At 46.3% G+C, this 19,442-nt stretch overlaps 1 protein-coding gene across 1 annotated transcript in view; it reads left to right on the top strand.

Annotated features, from left to right (window-relative positions):
- The window catches only part of LOC128309459 (homeobox protein homothorax), a 169,862-nt gene that overhangs the window by 136,192 nt on the left and 14,228 nt on the right, over positions 1–19,442 (top strand). The window contains exons 9-10 of the mRNA XM_053045859.1: positions 4,476–4,482; positions 17,198–17,302. Of these exons, the coding sequence (XP_052901819.1) occupies positions 4,476–4,482; positions 17,198–17,302 (112 nt within the window). The remainder of the gene's footprint in view (positions 1–4,475; positions 4,483–17,197; positions 17,303–19,442) is intronic.

Here is a 19,442-nt window from a genome sequence, read left to right as displayed (position 1 = left end):
AAAACACGTTGGCCGCGGGCTACCCGCGTCATGAGCATTCGGATATTGAGCTCGCCGTGTGCAACGTTTTAGTTGCAGTTTCCGTGCATCTTTGTGCTGCGTGCGAAGCTGATTTGTTTCAGTTTCTTTGCTGTGTTTTGCTCCACAGCACAAAGCCTTGGCCCGGTGCGCGTTGGTAATATTTAAAATGCACAGCCGGAACTCCACATACCCGTGGTGCAAAGATTTGTGCTTTTTTGTGTTCTTATTCGTCCTTTCTGCTTCGCAGCCCCGACCGACCGAAGTCTAATCAAGAACCCGGGCCGTGGAGACTGTTTCTACTATCAACTTTGTATTCTCCAAACCCCGTTAAGCCCATCTATATGCAAACGCGCCGGCACTATGATGGCAATTTCGAATGTGTCCTGGGGTGAAGCTCTCGGGGTTGATTGAAGAGTGCACTGTGTATAGCGTTCCTCCCGATCCCAGCTGTAGCTGGTGCAGCGTCGAAATGGGTTTCGGGTGGCAAAATCCTGCTTAAAACCTGGCCTTCCCCCAACCCTGCCGTGTGCAGGACGTGCCAAACACGTCGGACGAATAATGAGAGAATAAAATGTCCCACTTCCATTCGTCCCATCGGAGCTTTCAACGCCCTCGAGCGCACCTTGGGAATTGAATTCCTCCTGTGCAACAAAACGCAGCAATAACAACCGCAACAGCAGCAAAAAAAATACCTTCGCGAATAACACATCCTTTAAAGCTCACTCAAATGACATATAATGAGTGGAAGACGAAGGTGTTCTGTTCGGCACCTGGAGGGCTTTTAAATGGGGTCTTGTGAGCCTGATTGACTTATGCGTCTTGCTGCAAATGCCGACTGATGATGCACTCCAGTTCCACGATCGCGGCAGATCGCGCCATACCTCATACCGTCAATAATTATGAATTCAAAGGAGGAGCAAGCCAGAACAGCCTAAAAGTCTAACGAAAAAAAATGAAACCAATCCATCGAACACCGACCCGACCGAAGACAAATGGAACGCAACCATTCGATGGCACACTTGCCTGCCCGCCTCCCTTCCTGGCCGAGTGCATTTGGCCGAACCGACAGCGAAACAAACGCACAAACGAACGTTTAACGATGTGCATTTTGAAGACATTTAAAACAAAATCGTTTCGCGCGGACCGAATATGATACAGATAATGCCAAATTAAAATGCGATGTGCATTTCTTGCTGTTCGCTGATCTCGCAGCTCTTCGCTTCCACTTTCGTTCACACACCTCCTGGATCAAGCACCAACGCTGCAGTGCAGCTTTAGTTGCGTCTACTGTAGGGCTTCCACGTTTTTATTGTAATGGCCAGCGGAATCGTTGAAGAGCCATTTCCATCGTGCCACTTCTTCATTCACGATCGTTCATTCTCGTACACGCTGAACCCAGGATGGTGGATGTATGAAGCGAGGTACGCTCGGGTGTGTAGCAAATTATAATTAGCATATAGATTAATTTTGCATTTCGTTACTTTTGGTTTTGTATGGCTGTGTGTTTTTCTTCGTTATTCGTTTCGTTTTCTGCCACTACCGTTGCACGGGTTGCTCCTTCATTAAGGCTGTCCAGAACCGTATTCGAATTCTGTTTACTTAAGCTACGGACTTAAACGAAGAATCTATCAGTGAAGTGCCCGACAGCGATTGGAAGATGAACGGATTCGGTGCTCCAAAATGGAATGTTTTGAATGAGGAATTATTTTGAATAAAATTGAGTTTCTTACTGCATCTCTTAGAACTTTGGGTCGTGATAAAACTTTACAGTTTCACAAGCGATCGTGAAATCAGAAGATCAGAAGATCATGGTCTCGGGAATATCTGGATGCTGGCAAGTCCAGCCTAGAAGTTATTGACCAAAGAGGTAGCGCATTCTTCATCCACGCTTTTGTTTTATGTTCAAACGAGTATTTCACGCAAATAACCGGCCACCGCTTTATCACACATGCACCACTTACCGTCGCTCCATGACATATACACCTGTAACCTGTTGCACACATACACACCGCCATACCGTACGCACGCCTGCTCGCGTTGAGCATGCGCCCGGTTCCACACAATGCGACCGCATGCTGGATGAAACTATTGTTGCTAATTCGACTCTTGTCGATTGCCAGCCACTAAATAACAATACTGCAACTCTTAAACTGCACCACGCACTTAACTTCACTACACTACTGCACTAAGAACACTTTTTTCACGTGTAATCGATTTTTCGATCGACGCGGAACGTCACGACAAGGGACGCGTGCAAATCCTACTGCTGCTGCACAATGTGCTCCTTGTACTAGTGCTAGTGCTACGTTTTACTATCAAAACGTACGGGGACTACACTAACACTGACGAACTACGGCTTGCAGTGTCGGAATCCGACCGATATCTAGCTTGACCCGAGCTTGCCCTCGTCGCAGATGTTTGACAATACTTCCGTGTTTACCGCTGTGACCGGTGTGCTGCTAACAGTACATGCTCTCGCGGTGGAGGAGTGTTGATTGCCTGCTCTCGCTCTCTGACGTCACGGGAATTCCGTACGCAATCGCTCGAGCTTACATGTGTTTTTAGGCAGTTCGACAATATTCGTCTTTTTAAAGTTGCGGTTTAAATACCCCCTCGGCTTGCCGCGAATGCATCAACGCCTCACGAATTTGACGACTGCATCAGCTCCATATGTGCGGTGATTCGTCCTGGTGACGGCATTCTGCTGTTCAGGGGCTTTAATCAACCAGCCTTTTCCTGGTCACCTGCCCAGCCGGTTCCTGATTTGCTTGACCTGGGAGTGCTCCTTGATGCTAAGTTGAGCTTCCACGACCAGCTTGAGCTGGCCCGTCTGGAGTCCATTCAGCGCAAGTTTACGCGGTTTGCTCTGCGCTCCTGGAGCGACCAAGTTGACTACGAAGGATGCTGCGCGTTACTTGGACTGGAGTTATTTGCAGAGATTATTTGTCGCAGGGCTACTTAACTCGCTAGCACTGCTGTCCGGCCTCAACATCTACGTTCCGGCGAGATCGATCCGTGCCAGGCTGTTACTTGACGTAGAGGAACGTTGTAGTGGTTTTGGTTTCTCTGATCCGTTATTGTCCATGTGCCGAGAGGTCAAAGCTGTTTGTGATCGTTTTGAGCCTAACATGTCGCGTTTCTTAATCTTACATTGTATTCGTTCTGTGCGGCCAATTACGTGTTAACTGTACATGTATATCTAAGCTTCAAAGGGGCCATATTAGGATCATTGATTAAAATTTCATTAACAATTAACAATATTTTTTTAGAAATTAGTTTGCTATGCGAATTGTTGAAATGAACTTCACAAATCGTCTTTCTGTAGACATTCTTGTGAAGGTATTTCCAATTCCGTATTTCAGGTCACTAAAAACAACAATTTTTGGTTAGCTTCGGAATGAATTCCCCTAATTTGTTTGGCATTACGCTTTCCGGATTTTGAGAATGGTCTCGATTTCAGTCTGATTAGCACAAACGGAACGAAAGCTTTAGAGAACCCATTACTAATATTCATCAATTGTACCGTCCCTAGCGTCGCGTTTGGACAGTTTTCCAAAATAAACCCTTAAAATGATGCAATCAACACCGATATGGCACCCCGCAGGCCTCGGCACACACAACGAAACGGGAAATCGAACTCAGCGATCGTTTAACATCATTTGAGAGTTCCCTCTGCTTGGCGTTCGATGTTCTCGCTTTCTCCTGCGCCTGACCTGTGCAGCGTTAAGCGATCCCCACGATCGACGGTATAAGGACAGTCCAGATCGGTAAATGCCTCGCCTGTTACGCACAAGATCAGAGGGGTTTTGAGCGGAATCTCTACGTTTACCTCGAAGAAGGGAATAAAACGGTGAAGAAGTAAACGCATTCGGACGTTCAGACGTTCGGATTATCCTCATCCATCTTGCGGCACCCGACCAGGGGGCCATTCTTCTCTGATTCTCTGGTTATGTGTCAACCGCTTACCTATTTCGATGCCGCGTCGGCCCGAAAATGGCTGCCGGCGCGAACCATCATGCCGAGACTCACAGACCTTATCGAATTATCGGTGCGATGGCACCGGACCCCGACCCGAACCCGGCCTGGACGTTACGTACGTGCGGCGGAACGAAATGGGATGAAATGAGACAATTTTTTGAAGTGAATCTGTCCTCCTGCGTTGGTCGAGCGGTCAGACATCACAGAGACATTTGGCCGCTCGTACCTCCGCACAGTTCGGTCGTTTTCGGTCAATAGTCAATCGACGGTGCCACACATTTATACGAGAGCACCTCAAGTATGCACGCACCGCAGGGGGTTCAGCAGAAGAAAGGCAAGAAATACGGTCTCGTATGCCGAATGCCTTTACACGGTCACTTCATATGGCCGTCGGATTGGTGTGTCCGCCCGTTCCGATTGTTCGAATGCGTTCGCTCGCTACGAGTGACAATCGCTTCTTCCCTGGTGCACGAAAGCCGGACGGTGCGACATTTGAGACTGACCATCGTTATTACAACGATGACCCCTAGAGAGGAGGGCCCACCCAGCGGTGTTGCTTTTTTGTGTTCTGCTCCTTTTCTTTCTTCATTTTATTACGCTACCCGGCACACGGCATCGTACCTGCCCCTGGGCCAGGCCTGCGTTATCGGATCGGTCATGTTTCGTTACACATTTTCCATCCATCCCCGTTTTGCATTAAGCACTTGGGCGAGGTCGGCTGTTTTTGCGTTTGCGCCACCTGGAGCAATGATTTAAGAGCAAAACCACTACCATCCCATTTGCCCGGTAGAGCCGACTCTTGAGCGTCATGCCAGAAGGTGGACATGCAAAACTCACCGACATCCAGTGGCAGAGAGGTCTTTGTTCTTGCGCCAGCGTTATGTGCAGCAATCTACGATGGTGGAACTGCCATGGTCAAACCCCGTCAACAAAAATCAACAGCGCCGCACTGTGGAGTTGCCCGAAGGATTGGCGAGGACGACAAACACTGGGATGGTTTGTTTTTCTTGGAGCGCAAGAAAATGTGCCCCACGTCAAATGGAGGAACGGTTGGAGTGGTGCTGGGCACAACTCTACTCCACAACGTAATGGAAGCGCCGCGGTAGCAGCACGTTGTTCATTTTGTCTTGCACTCGCAGTAAAATGGAATTTTCGTTCCGAGCGACCATTTTGCTATTATGAACCTTTCTTTTACCCGACCTCACCTCAAGTGTCTATATACCTCCCTGCTGCTATCAACAATGCACAGATCATTTTCCGAGAATTCGTTTGCGTAAAGCATTTCGGCTTTTGTGAACGTGAAAAACCCGAAAAACCCCCGAAAGTCAACCCCGTCCAACTGGCGCGGGAAATCTCATCCGAATAATCTGTAATAACATTTTTGCCAAGCCATCCACAGTAGGGCCGAAGACCGTTTGGCGCATTCTTTCGCAATGCTGACCCCGTATCCATTTTTATCATACAATCACATTTTCCCTCATCTGGTGCTATGTGCCCGGGAAAGTTTTTGTGGACACAAAAAAGGACCATGCTCCACACACCACGCGCACCTTCTACCACCAGCAGCTTCCATTTGTCCAAGGTATTACTACAGCCCGGGCATCTGAAAAGTCCGAGGAAATTGCTTTTTAAATCATCGTTTTCCTCCCTTCACACACACACACATGCGTCGGGGACGCAATTCTTTTCTTCTCGGTCGGGGCTCGGGTGCGCCACAGGAGGATGCGACCAGCAGGGCCGAAGCCCATCTTTACGCTACCTTGTGCTCAAGGATCGAAAAGCAATTGGCAGTAAATTTCGTTACGCTAAATCCTTGGCGCAATCGCCATAAAGCGTTATTACAATTTGTTTTGATTGACCACGAACGGAACCTGCACCAGAAACTGAGAACCCGGTTGTAAGGACCAGGAATCCAAAGAAGCGCCGTGCCGGAGACATTGGATCGAAAGTTGCTTTTTTGATTAGGCATCTTTTACGTGTTTAATTTCGTTCACTCCTCAGTCCACCGTACGGGTAGCCGACGCTTGTTTGGGCAAATAGCTAATGCGACCAATAGCTCATACATCTAATGACAATGTCGATGGCAATTACAGGATTACATTCATTCTGTTGTAACATATGAACATTGGGCCGGGTTGTGCGAGACGTTTCAGGTCGAACACAACCCGTCGATGTTTTGTCGCTTCCCTCTCGTTAATTATTGATGCATTCCAGATAATTCCTCTCCATTCGGAGGGTGCATTCGGCAAACTGTCGGCACTTGATTTAAATTATCTTTCAAAATATTGCCTACCACTTAAAACCGAGTTGAGGCACACACCAGTTTCGTTTTGTTTTTCATTCTTTTCATCGATAGCAGGCTTATCAGAGGACCTCGATATGGCTTAAGATGAAGAACGCGATACCATTTTCAACTGTTACACTCAGATGGCTTCGGGCACGGCATCTCTATCTTATTAACAAGATAATGGGAAGACAATAGTCCATTGAAAAGCCACAAAGTAATGCCTCTAGGAGGGACTGACAGCTTGGGTGGATGGTTTCCAGAGGAAATTCTTGCTTGTTTTCTCAATGTTTCAAATCGCCCAATCACCGTACCGATAATAACGGCTACGTTTCAATATCGGTACCGACTTTCAGTACCTTTTGCCGTAATGACACGAATGAAAGAAAAGAAATCCCTGAAGAAATAGACTTAAAAATCAATCCAAACCTGCAGAGCAGGAAGCTTCGTAGCCTCCCATAAAAACAAAACCAAACAAAACATCGCTCACCAGAACACATAAAGTAATTTTCAATACACTTAATGTTCATCCCTTCCCGGTACCAAGCCACTCGATGTCGTAACCGGGATGCTGGATTTGATTTGAAAAACAAAATCCTTCAGCCCGTGCTCTGTACATCTGCAGCGTGGTTTCGGTATGCGTCAAGGAAAAAGGACACACTTGGGTATCATTCCGATGCCCACGGTAACGGCCATTTGTGGGCACGGCAGCAAACTGCAATCAAACCAGAAAAAAGAAAAGAAATTGGAACACAACTTTAAGGTACTTGATTTTGTCCCGATTTCTTGTCCTTTTTTTATACTTTCGCTCGTTTTCTCTGCGAGGGGTTTGTTGTTTTGGTTGTTTTGCTTTTTTATATTGTCTGCAAAATCCATTCCATTAACACCGTCACAGTTGAATTAATTGACGACTGGGACGACAACGTCGACAGCGAATAACATTGCAAACTGTTCGGATCCCTCGCAACCCAAGGGCTGAGAGGATGAGGATGACAACAACTAAAAGAATTATTTTTCCCCAATGTACCATTTCTTTTCGGCACGCAAGAAGGTATTATACGCCGTGAAAGCATTAAAAAAGCCAAAGCTTCAGGACGGTTAGTCTTGCGTGCGGAAGCAAACAAGACGGGTTTTGGAAAGTTAAAAAAAATCCACCGAAAATTTTCACCGTCGCTTTTCGAATGGGAAGGAAAAATCTTACCTTCAACCTTTTTCTCTAACACATCCCTTACAAGCATAAAAAGCAAAAAGCAAAAGCCCGAAGCAAGCGGGGTCTGGGTGCAAGACAAGACGAAATTGACACATGCACATGAAAAATGTTGTAAAGCACTGAGCGCTTACTGCCACCAGCGGCGCACAGGATGAAATTCCACAGCGCTTTGCAGAAAACCGGGCGGATCGCGGGATCGGTAGACACACGCCCGGAAACAAATTCTTGCCGCCCCGGGAAGGTTCGCGTAGGCTGCGAACATTTCGATCACACGGTGTAAACAGCGAAATATCACCGACGGCCGTTGGTTGCCGGCCTACTGCTCGCTGTCATCGCGAATCACGCGTGTCGCCCGTTGGTTTGGCTAAATTACAGAACGACAATTAATACCGCATGCAAATATGGATAACACTCGAACATGCTTCGGGGAGTTTGTCTCTTTTTCTTCTTTCGTCTGGTTTCTTTCTCTCATTCTTTCTCTCGTCTTTTTTCATCCCTACGGTATACTTGCTTGTAGTTTTTAAATGATTGCTTTTCTGTGGCGGTTTTTCCATACCTTTCGCTTCCACCGATGGAGGGTTTGTTAATTTTTCCCGATCTTTATGTTTCTTCACCGCGATGAGATGCTCTCCGGTCCGGTTGATCGCGGATGCGCTTAACGTACGTAAAGGGACAACCTCGTGACAACGGTCGTACACCGCCACTTCTTCACGTCCTGGGCGTATTTATTTTTAGGCCACCGACTATATTCGCGATATGCACGCGAGTGTACACGAACGAGTGTAATTTCAATGTATGAGTGTGTGTGTGTGTGTGTGTGTGTGATTGTGTGTATGTGCCACACGCAAAACGAGAGCCCAAACGACTAGCATTAATGTCGCCTGGCGCAGCGACATATATTGGCAATAATGCGAACCTCTAGCCCTGCGAAAAAGGCAGCTTTTTCGTACGGTGTCAATATTAATTTAAAAGACTGCTCACACTCGCTTCCTGCCTGCCGCCGTCGGCGATTTTCCTTTGCCCTGCTTGATGGCGAAGGATTCTTCAGCCCCGGTGTTCTTGTGGTGCCATCAACGTCACTTGTCATCCGAATTAATTACAGAGTTTTACATGGTACGAAAATATTACTACACTGCACCATCACAGTGCTACGGGACTGCTACGGGACTGTATGACGCTCATCGCCAATACACGATCGTAGATGATCGGCTCAAAATCATCTAGTTTTATTCTACCAGTCTTGCTTGCCGGGACTTGGGACAAACGCGAATTCATCACGGCACCTTCTGGGCGGCTGGAAATCGCATTTTATAACCTTCCGCAGCTTTGCAAAATGAACGGATTTGTAAGTTTGCCACCGTAATAACGAACTCCCCAACTCTCTCTCTCTCTCCAAACGATGGCGGTTACATTGAAATTGATTGTGATTCGTTGGCAAGTTTTCGGATGATGGGGAAAAATAAAAGAATGCCTTCAAGGACTGTTTTTTTTCCTCCTCCAGCTCAACCTGCAATCTCATTTGAGACACTGGCACGAAAACTTCTAAAACTTCTTAATAAGGAAACAAATCCTCACAAACATAGCCGCACCATTTACCGCAACTTGGGATGTTCTTTTGCAATGTAATGAACTTTTGCACCAACAACAGTTCTAAGAAGCTCGAAAAACAGAGAAAATAGCTTAAGCTTAACAGAGACCCGCCGTGGCAAGATTGAGAAGAAAATCCCTATCCAAAATCCCACCGTGCTCTGCCGGTTCGAGTGCGCGGTAGTAAAGTGTGTTTGCAGCAGAACGAAAAAAGTAGTTACTGTAAACTAGCTCGCCACACCGTTAGAGCGGCAGCAACCCCGGCAGCAAGCTGAAGGGTACGACAAAGCGACCATTATCACATAGTTTATATGCCAACAAATTTTGGTCACTGTCGGGGCACAGCCGGGGTGCCAACTATCGGCTAACAAACACACAAGATAAAGGGTGTATCTGTGCAAGCTTCTTCTCCTAAGGTGTATTTGGTAGGATCTGTAAATTCTTCAATCTAATATGCACGCTCACGCTGCTAGACATTGGGCCGGGGTTTGCCATGTTTGCCGTGAGTGAACCCAGGTGCGCGTAACTGCTATGGGGTAAGTGGATGAGATTCGACCAATTGCGGAAAGGATCGAGAAGAATTTGCCCCAAGTTAAGTCGGCCAAAAAATAAAAGGTTTCAGACGACACCCCGGACCCGGGACAGGTTTCGTTTGCAAAGATTTGGGTTTAGTTTATTCGCCTTTTTCTCTCTATCTCTCTCTATTCTGTGCTGTGCGTTCACATCTCTAGCGTCCTATTCCGAGCAGCATCAGCAGCAGCAGCAGCCGAACACTTTGAGCAAAGCGCTCATAAAGGATTTTTCATTTCGAAACTCCATGAACGGCACCAGTCGTAACATTCGAAAATGGATGGTTTTTGGCCCCAAAAACAAAAACCCTTGAGCACGAAAATGATTCCACATCGCAAAAGGTGTTTTGGGGGGATGATTGCTGTTTGTAACCTCCAGGCCATTGGAATGGAAGGACACCCCCGTTTCGCATAGGATCCTACACCACCAGCTCCCCAAAAACGCGTTGACTCTTCGACTTGTAATAGTTATTTCAAAACTTTCCGCAATTCCAAATAACTCCCGCTCCACGTTTGCGACCATCGTCTATGAACCTGTTTACAAAAAAAAAGTTTCCAATCCGTAGGACGCCTCACTGGTCGTACATCTTTGTTTTGGCTCGTGGCGGGAACAGTGGACCCGGTGGGCTTAAACACTTCACAGCTTGTTATGATGAGGGCGAAAGAAATGCTCAAAATGATTAATGCCTGTTAGTCCGCATTGCACGCATCATGGGACCTGGAAGCTGCCCGAAGACTTAAAACCACTGTCCGAATTTTTAGACGAAACGTCAGCGAACAAACGGTGCCATGGCACGTATAGGACGTCGCCTATCTCTCTATCGCGCAGAAGGGTTTCAATCAAAATTTGGTATCGGTACTGTTAGGCACGACACGGCAAAAGGGCAAACAAGCTGACGACCTTTTGCGGGTTTTTTTTCGTCGACAGATCAACGGACCCCCGTCGGAAATTGGACGGCCTAGAGAGCCGTTGCCGGGGTTGGAGTCTGAAGCCTCCTTTTTGCTCGCTGTTTTTTCCCTGCTTCTTCGATTTGAGCTTGGACAACGAAGATAACAAACACTGGAAAGATCCCACGCTGCAAGGTGCAAGACCTGACTCGTGGCAGGCATAATGAACAAATAAAATCAACCACGAAAATTTATACAGAAACTAAAGCCCCCGTACGCAGCCATAAACCAACAGCCTTTTTCACGCGCCAAAGGTAATCAATTTTGGACAATGTTTTTTTTACGAGACTTGGAAGACGGTGGACGTTGCTGTACCTCCAAAGCTCCGTACCTTCTCCAATCATGTCCCTTCCAGGGGTGGGACTCAATCGAACACCAGCCAGCACTGTCTGCTCGGTTTCGATAGTTGAAAGTTTGTGTGTGTGTTTTTTTTTTTATTTTCGTCTCCTACTCTTTACACTCTACTGATAACTCGCACAAGATTGACTGCTAAAGTATGGCTACCTATCCACCCATCATCGCGCCCTTCCCTGCGGCACAAGATTTGAGTTTGACAGGCTCTGGGTGCTCGGGTGCGATTCGATGAAGTAAGTGTTAAAGTTTGTTTGTTTGGTTGTGCTAGCGGACAGTGTGTTCTTTTTTTACCAAAGTTTTCCACGCACTGATCACTTCTGAAATGGGCTATCTTGCAGTGCGTATCAGTTCATGCCCCTATTTCTCCCCCAGCCGTATTCACCCGGCCACACTGGGGCGGCTACTGACTTATAGCCATCGGTGTCTTTATCGTTTCTCAACTTTCCGGCCAAAAGTGTCAAAGCTCGAACGCAGTTGCTTCTTCAAGACGAAACTTCCCAATAAGTTTCTCCAACCGGGTCGTTTAGATACTGTTTTGGTGTCGCCAAGTAGAAAAGAAGCACCCAGGTGGGGACACCCAGTCGGACAATCAATTCTTCCATGGCCAAACCATATCCGGTAAAAGTACCCGATCACAATTCTTCAGTTCCGTTTGTTTACATCCCTCAATAGTGCTTATCAGATTGATTGTTTTTTGTTTATAAGTTATGCTTTGGACCGATTGCTCCAACCACAGGATCCCCACGAACGACATTAGTTGTAACATTCCAAAATGGTGAAGATCCAAAGATCACATACAGTGAAGATCGCACACACATACTCCAGGATTACTGAGATTGGTTTCTGCTCGTTGGAATGTTATTAGAACTGCTTCAATTGAAGCACTGCTTTTCATCTCTCAATACAACGACAACCTTCATCTTTGAAGCAACATTTTGGACAAAATCTAATACCTGGCCCCCCTGTGACTCCCCCCAGTCACTAGGATCCTCTTCCTCTCCAAAAATACACACACGAAACAGCTGCCCCGATGCTGATTCGATCCGAACCGTACCAATATCCTTGCATATCGTGGAGGTACACCCGTGCCTTACTTCAACGGGTTTCAGAGTTTCAGTTTCACGTTTGAGTTTCCGTTTTGGGGTTTTACTTCTTTTCGGCCTTCTTTTTCTTCTTCCGTCCCTCCTAAACCTGGCCCCTTTCCTCCGCTGTGTCACGGTTTGGAGTGTGGGGGCCGTTCAGAAATTAGCATTTGTGCCTTTCGGTTGTGTTTTGTGCCTGATTATATTCCTCTTTCGGGCCCCGCTTGGTTGGCTCAAGCCCTGCTCTTGTTTCCTCGTGTACGCGTCCATTTCCTTGCCTTTTTTGTTGGGTTCGTTTGTGCTGCATGTTATTAGTGCTGTTGTTATTGCTATTCGATTCTGGTTTTTATTTCATCAGCACCGCGCCAGAACCATTCTCGGCCCCACCGAGGACAAGAACGAACACACGTGTGTGTTTGTAGGGAGGTTCGGTTGTTTGCTGCCCTCTTCTAATTTTGCCTCAACAAGGGGCAATTGTGTGAGCAGGAGGGACCTTGGGGGTGGGCAAGGCAAGTGGGAAGTTCAACTCTTCTTGATGGAATCACCGACGGCAACCCACAGCAACAACAACACTGTGCCGTGCCATTATTGGTTGGTTGGTTGCCTTATTTTGTTCGGTTTTGTTTTATTTGGCCGTTGTTTAGTTCCCCATTTTACCGAAAACCCAAAAAACTCGCGTCAAAATGGTTCCCGGTGCGCTGTTTTCGTACCGACGGATATCAACGTTTACCTTTTTGTTTTTGCTTGAAACGGTTCTTGCGTCTAAAAATGAGCCACACTGTCAAAGAAAACTCTCCCCCCACCCCATTCACACACATACAAACACACACATACAAGTTTTCAAATTGGGGTTGTATTTTTTTGTTGTTATACTCTTGTTGTTGCTTGGACGAACTCACTTTACTATTACTGCGGGGGTGACTGAGTGTGTGTGCTCGCGGAAAAACAAGAAATGAGAAAAGAGCCAAAAAATAGTTCAAACAAATAACACAAAACCTCGTCAGCAAAAGGGCCACAACTTTTCATCCCGAGCACACACGAAACGAAAAATACCAAAAGGCTAAATGAATTGTTTGCCTAGCTGCCAGTAAGACTCCACCGTATTCTGGGCATATATGTCCGTTCTTAAGGAAAAACGGTCGTCAAAACGAACGATGACGGCTGGCTGCCGCAGTAAAGTAATATCCCACAGCATAACTTCCACCTAATGCCGCGATCACACCTGCCCGCGTAACGATGCCCCGCTAGTTTTGCAAGCGAATATAATATTGTGCGGCCAAATCAGAACTTCCCCTTGGTAAGTGGCGAAAACTCCAGCACCTTCACCTACGGACCTCAACGAACCACCCGGGATGGCCGAATAGTGGAGATGTAGCATAATTCGTATCCCATTTTCCATCAACTTTTCCGAGGGGGTTTAATTTTTTGCCGTCGGCTCGAGTTTCGACCACTCGGAGCAGTTACGCATCAGATAGCGCAAATCGCAAGCTGATTAGCAAATTCTTAACTCGCGCATACAGTAAAACGGGAAACCATCTAGGGAATAATTTTCTGCATCCCCAAAAGCCTTTTCTAGCACACACCAACACACACATCCCCGAAAGCCTCATACGAGGTTGAAAAACTCGAGAAACAATCGCTGTCTAGTATGATTGTTGAGCAGCAGGGGAATTTTACTACGCAAGATTAGAGAGAAACAGCCTCAACATTATTATAATCTTTATAAAGTTACTCCCACGTGCACGGCATCCGTGTGCCACAGAAAAGCAACTAAAACCATCGCTGATTGTGTGTATGGAAGGAATTTGATTAAATTCTTTAACACCCATACACACACACACACATATATATCTCCGAGCGAGGGGTCTTCGTTTCCTTCAGGGAGTGGCACATTTTCCATAAAAATTACATCAATTTCTTTGGAGAATTTTCTACGACTTTCCCGCTCCAGCCGTGGCACCCTTCGGTGTGGAAAATTCACTGGCGAAAATTTGTTTTTCCGCAAGTGAAATTTGCTACACATGCTCACGCGCGTTTCGGCAAAAGGTGTCCCAAACACCCGGGTTCGGCACGGTGAGCGAAATAATTGTCCTGGGGGGCACAAGTTTAACAAATTTCCATAACATATAACTCGACGACATGGCGATGATATTGGTTTTGGGGAGTTTTCTGTTTTTTTCTCGTGGTATGCCCATGCCCAACATTCCTTTAAATCGTGTTATTTTAAACCGGTGTACGGCGTGGAAGCCAATCTTTTAGCATTAAAATGTTCCATCCAATTATTATCGTCGTTCGTCGCGCGCGAGCGTGGCGATAATGGGAATTAGATGGGAATGGGATTTAGATGAAGAAACCATAAAACTGTTCTGCTGTTCTAGGTGGATGATTTTTCACACAAAATTGCCAATCTAAGCGATTAACTGTATTCCCATACCTATACGCCCAATTGTTTCGCACCGAAACTTGGTAGGTAAAACTCTGCTCATTTGTACCGCTCACAACACATACGCACAACAGTTGGAAGCAATAACTACTATTTTTGCTGATTTACTATCAAGTCTTGCTTCTACCCGCTGGGTGTCAGACAGTCTTGGTCGAAGAAAAGCAGGGAAAAAAGGAAGCAAAAATTAAATCATCCCACAATTCCGACAGCTACGCTCTAAATAGGAGCTCTTCCGGTAGGTTTTACGGCAAAGATTGTTTTATTAATTTATCCTAACCATGGTGTATCCGTTAATAGGCGAACGGAAGCGACGATCAAATATTCACCAAAAATTCAACACTCACTGACAGCAAAAACGCCGAAAACAAAAACCCACCATCGTCCATCAACAGCGCGTTTTTTTCGATTGAAAATTTCATCTCCCACCGAAACCGAGGGCCTGGAAATGGATTTGTTTATTGCCAGCAAATTAAACAATAATGTTTGCCCATGATCACCACTAACATTAGCGTTTCCTTCAAAGAGTTACACGACCGTCACGAGCAGTTGGAACGCAAAAGAAAAGAACCCCGTGACCAACAAAAACTAACATGCAGAAAGAAAGAGAGAGAGAGAAAATACACCGCCAAACGATGAGATGGACACTTTGGGAAAATATTACTTAAAAACACAAGCGACCATTTCCTGCCAGGTCGTGAGCGCCCCAAATGACATGTGGTTCCGGTGGAAAAACTCGCCTGGAAATGCCGGTCCAATGGGTTTGATTGAGCTGTGAATGTTTTCATAGCTTTGTTGTTTTGGAATTGAAAGAGAAAACGCGCCAAGATGCCCAAAGAAGTCGTTTTTCCCGCCGTCGGAAAAACACTTCTAACACGGTGACCCTCGCATGTTTATGTGCGTGTGTGTGTTAAGCCAGTTGAACATGGAGGGTGCAGATTCGGTTGGGAGGAAGAATTTTCCTATTTTTAAATCTAACCATCGATGGCATTCGTTTTCTACGCATTTTCCATACAAACATACACACACACACGATCGTGTACCAAAGTTCAGTGCGTCAGACGATCATCAAGCATCGAACGCGTCAAACCGATCGTCGCTTGAAACGTCTTTCGCGGAAAATGTCAAAAAGGTTCGTTTTCCCCGGACGCGTCGGTAAAATGCTTGGAAAATGTTACAACATCACCAACCACGTTTACTGATGCTGCGCTGCTGCTGGAAGATTTCCTTTTCCCTTTTTCCAACAGCTCCTCTACACCACCCATCCATGTTGTTATTAGCTCCGACGGTTTTGAACTGTTTCTACTGGGCGGTGAATTGATGTATCGCCCCAAAAAGACACAATTTCCACGAGTTCTACGAAACGGAACAACATTAAACATTTGTGCATGTGTGTAGCTATTTGGGCAAAACGCAGAGGAAGATGTATCGAAATGCTGGGGTCATCTAAACCCATTCCTGCCGGACAGCCTCAGACAACAAACCGAAATTAAAAAAAAAAAAGAAAACCCGACAAAAACAATAAAAGAGAGGGAAAATTAAACCACAGCAATAAACTTAGCACACAGAACCGCAAAACAAAAGCCCCGACCAAAAGGAAAGTTCAGCACGATCGGACCAGACCAGAACCGGCCGACGACTTCAAACAGTTTTCTTGCTTCATTATTTTTTGGCGTTTATGCGTTTTTCCATCATCCGGGGTGCGCGTATTTTTCCGCGTGGTGACTACTACGTATGTATTCGGTTGCCGTGGTTGGATGCCCTTTTTGTGACCAAAAACACACCATTTTGTAATGTATTTTTGCCTTCAAACGGAGTTCTTTAGAGCGGCATTGCCCGTCTGATCTTTCGCAGACCGAAAGTCCTCCGTTCCAGCAGAACCGTCCAACGCACGGTGCAACCGAACTGTGTGACATATAAAACCGTCCACGACGATGCACGACGCGATCTATCTTTCGATCGTTTCCGAAAAACGAAACGATCCTTCGCTGTCGAATGTTTGGCCAAAGCAAAAATCGTTACAATTATGGCGCATTTACAATTGTGGCGCAGCCTTTCCCGGCCCCGTACAAAACTCCCAGGGGTTTTACTCTGCCGTAGAAATGCTGGCAAATGAAAGAAAACACCCATTAGCAGCACCACTTGTGCTCTCCGGCACATGGGGGTCGTCGTCGGATGCATTCAAGCAGGCGTGATAAATCGAACAATGAGTAATCGATTTTAACCAGATGTTTAGGCGAAATAACTGACTCAGTGGGGTCGGCTATTCTTACCGGCCTTGTTCCCCCGGTTGAGTTAAAGGGTGGTTGTAGCTCAGCGGAGGGGAAGGCAAAACATGGATCGGAAATAACCATTCGATACAGACAAACAACACCACATAGTGGAGAAGCGAATTGGTTGTTTGCAATAGAAGCTGTACGATTGAAATATAGCGACTTATATGGCTTCAAAAATTTAAAGCAATAAGTGCTATAATTTTGAAGACATCGCACCAATACTGTATTAAACGACATTTGTCAACCTAATATTACCAACACGATGAGCACTATCCTACCTGAAGCGCGTTCATACGTAATGCACAATAAATCATGTGAAGATCCTACGATGGAACGTCCTTACAGTGCCCTGGATCACGACACGTACCCAACATACTCCTGATATACAGCGATACCAATCTTTCCATCTCTAACTGTCTTTTATTTTCACCATTCTCATTCACAACAGGTCGATGGTGTTCGAGGCGAGAATGGTCATCGCCATCCGACGCCCGAGTCGATCAGTCCCGGCGTGTCCTGTACTCTTCAGTCTTCCTCGGCAGCCCAGGTAAGTGTCCCGAGCGAGTTGTTCCAGCACGGAAAACCGTACACTCCATCCAATGCCACTGATGACAATGATGATAGTGTACTTATCCCACACACCCACCCACAAGCACATCCTCGCCTGAATATCCCCTCCAGGCCATCCTCTTCTCATCCGTCGCTACTGGTCTTTACCAACGGATGCCTGCCGGCCTGAAAAACGTGGCCGTAAACACTCGTTGCTATACATGTGCATATCTGTCATATACCTTGGTAGAAACACACGTACAGTGTCCCAAACCGTGCGGTGTGCACGTGTCTGCGTCCAGAAAACCTACGCCCGTGGTAGTCCTCCCACCTAGACGGCTGATCCCTGTTTGTCCCGGTATGATCTGGCCCAAGTTTCGATACTCCTACAGGGCAGAATCTCTGTAGGGCATGGAACGTAAAATGAGATCCTTTAACAAAAGGGCACAATGAAGCGATTGAACGGAAACAGCGGTACAGGGCTATGACGAAATTTCCCTCGCTCGAGAAATAGGAATTTTACGCCGAGGCCCGACGGGGACTCCACCGGTGTTGAGGCGCTTTTGTTCGTGTAGGCCAGCCGCTTAGGCTAAACGGTGAGCCGACGCGCACTCGTCTGCATCCGTCATCTGCACGAACGTCTGAAATTGACATGTTACAGCGAAGGGTGGTTGAGAAATTACTCTTACGTACGGGGTTCACTCCCACGTACGCAACCGTCGGGTTTTTACTATCGCTTTTCATTTTTACCACCCCGGCCACCCAGCCCAGAAATCGACCGATTGCTGGTGTTGTGTGGCCCCGCCGTTGGGCAGTTTTCTTTTTGCACAAACGGAAATGGAATACCTCGAACTAACATACAAACACAAGCTTCAGTATTTGGCAAGCGAGAACGAGTACAGACGAAGAAGCAAAAAAGGGTGCACTCAACCGTTTTGGCCACATTCTTAGGGAAGGATTCTTTACAAACTGGCACTATAATGCAGTGGTTGGTGTCGGTGTGAGCTGCATACAATAGAAAGAAAACATCTCCGTGACCCTTTCGAAGCGTAGCTGCCTGTTGGCAAGTACACGTGTAATAAGTAGCCTACAAAACCGATCGGGGGTTCGCCGCCAGAGTGCCGGAAGACTCTTTCGATCACACACCCCCGCAACATGGCGCTCGAGAGCGTTTTGCGATACGGGCGCGGCAATTTCGCACCGGGGATTCGGAGATATGGTTGGACCAATCATTCCGCACCATCCCGACCGACATACGCCGGCTGGCCGTCAGTTGGCTGTGACTGACAGGATTTCAAAGTCAGGAAGTATTGTTGGTGAGTTTTTGGTGGTCGTTTTCGAGGGTGGATTGTTCCCTGTGCCCCGTTCCGGTTGGAGTTATTTTTTTTTCATTTCGTTTCGCTATGTACAGGAAACATGGCCCACCAGCCCGTGTTTGCCGGTTGGACAAGCTTGTGCAACTTTCGGGGTTTGGTGTTGTGCAAGATGTCGTACGGTGATATAAATAAAATCATTACACGGATGATGACTGAACTAATGATTCAGTGCGCTGCCGATGAACTGGTTTTGTGGAACCTTCAAATCGGTTTTTTTTTCGGAGCTAGTAAGAGAACTCTACGTGTTTATTTTAGTTTTTGTGAAAATGCATGTGCATACTATCCAGGATTTGGAGGCACAATATCGCATCACTGTTATCTGATCGTATTATCTAATTCAACTCATTTAATTACGAAAACACAGTCGGATATGTCAACATTATCATAGGCTCATAAATTGGACACGGAATAGAAGATTTCGATATTTTTAGAATCTACGATACCGTTTTGAATACGATCGCATACATAAACGTGCCCGCGATGAACATCACAAAATGAGTAGAAATAATCAGATAAAATGGGGAGCAAAGAAAAAAACTGGAAAAGATTTAAGCAAACACAAAACAAAATAAAGGAAACAAGGAGAAGACTTGTTGGAGGAGCAAATGGAGAGAAGAGAAAAAAAAACAAAACAAAGCGTAAGGTAAAGTAAAATAGAACAAAACAACGTTGAAAAAGGGAACGCGGGAACAAAATGAGTGAAAAATTTCAATCCACCGATACGGAAAGAAGCTGACGCTGATGAGAGAGATTCATTGGTTATCGTTT

This window comes from Anopheles moucheti, chromosome 2 (assembly GCF_943734755.1).
Source record: "Anopheles moucheti chromosome 2, idAnoMoucSN_F20_07, whole genome shotgun sequence".
In the NCBI taxonomy this organism is placed as follows: Eukaryota; Metazoa; Arthropoda; class Insecta; order Diptera; family Culicidae; genus Anopheles; species Anopheles moucheti.
This window is presented reverse-complemented; position numbering and strand designations above follow the sequence as displayed.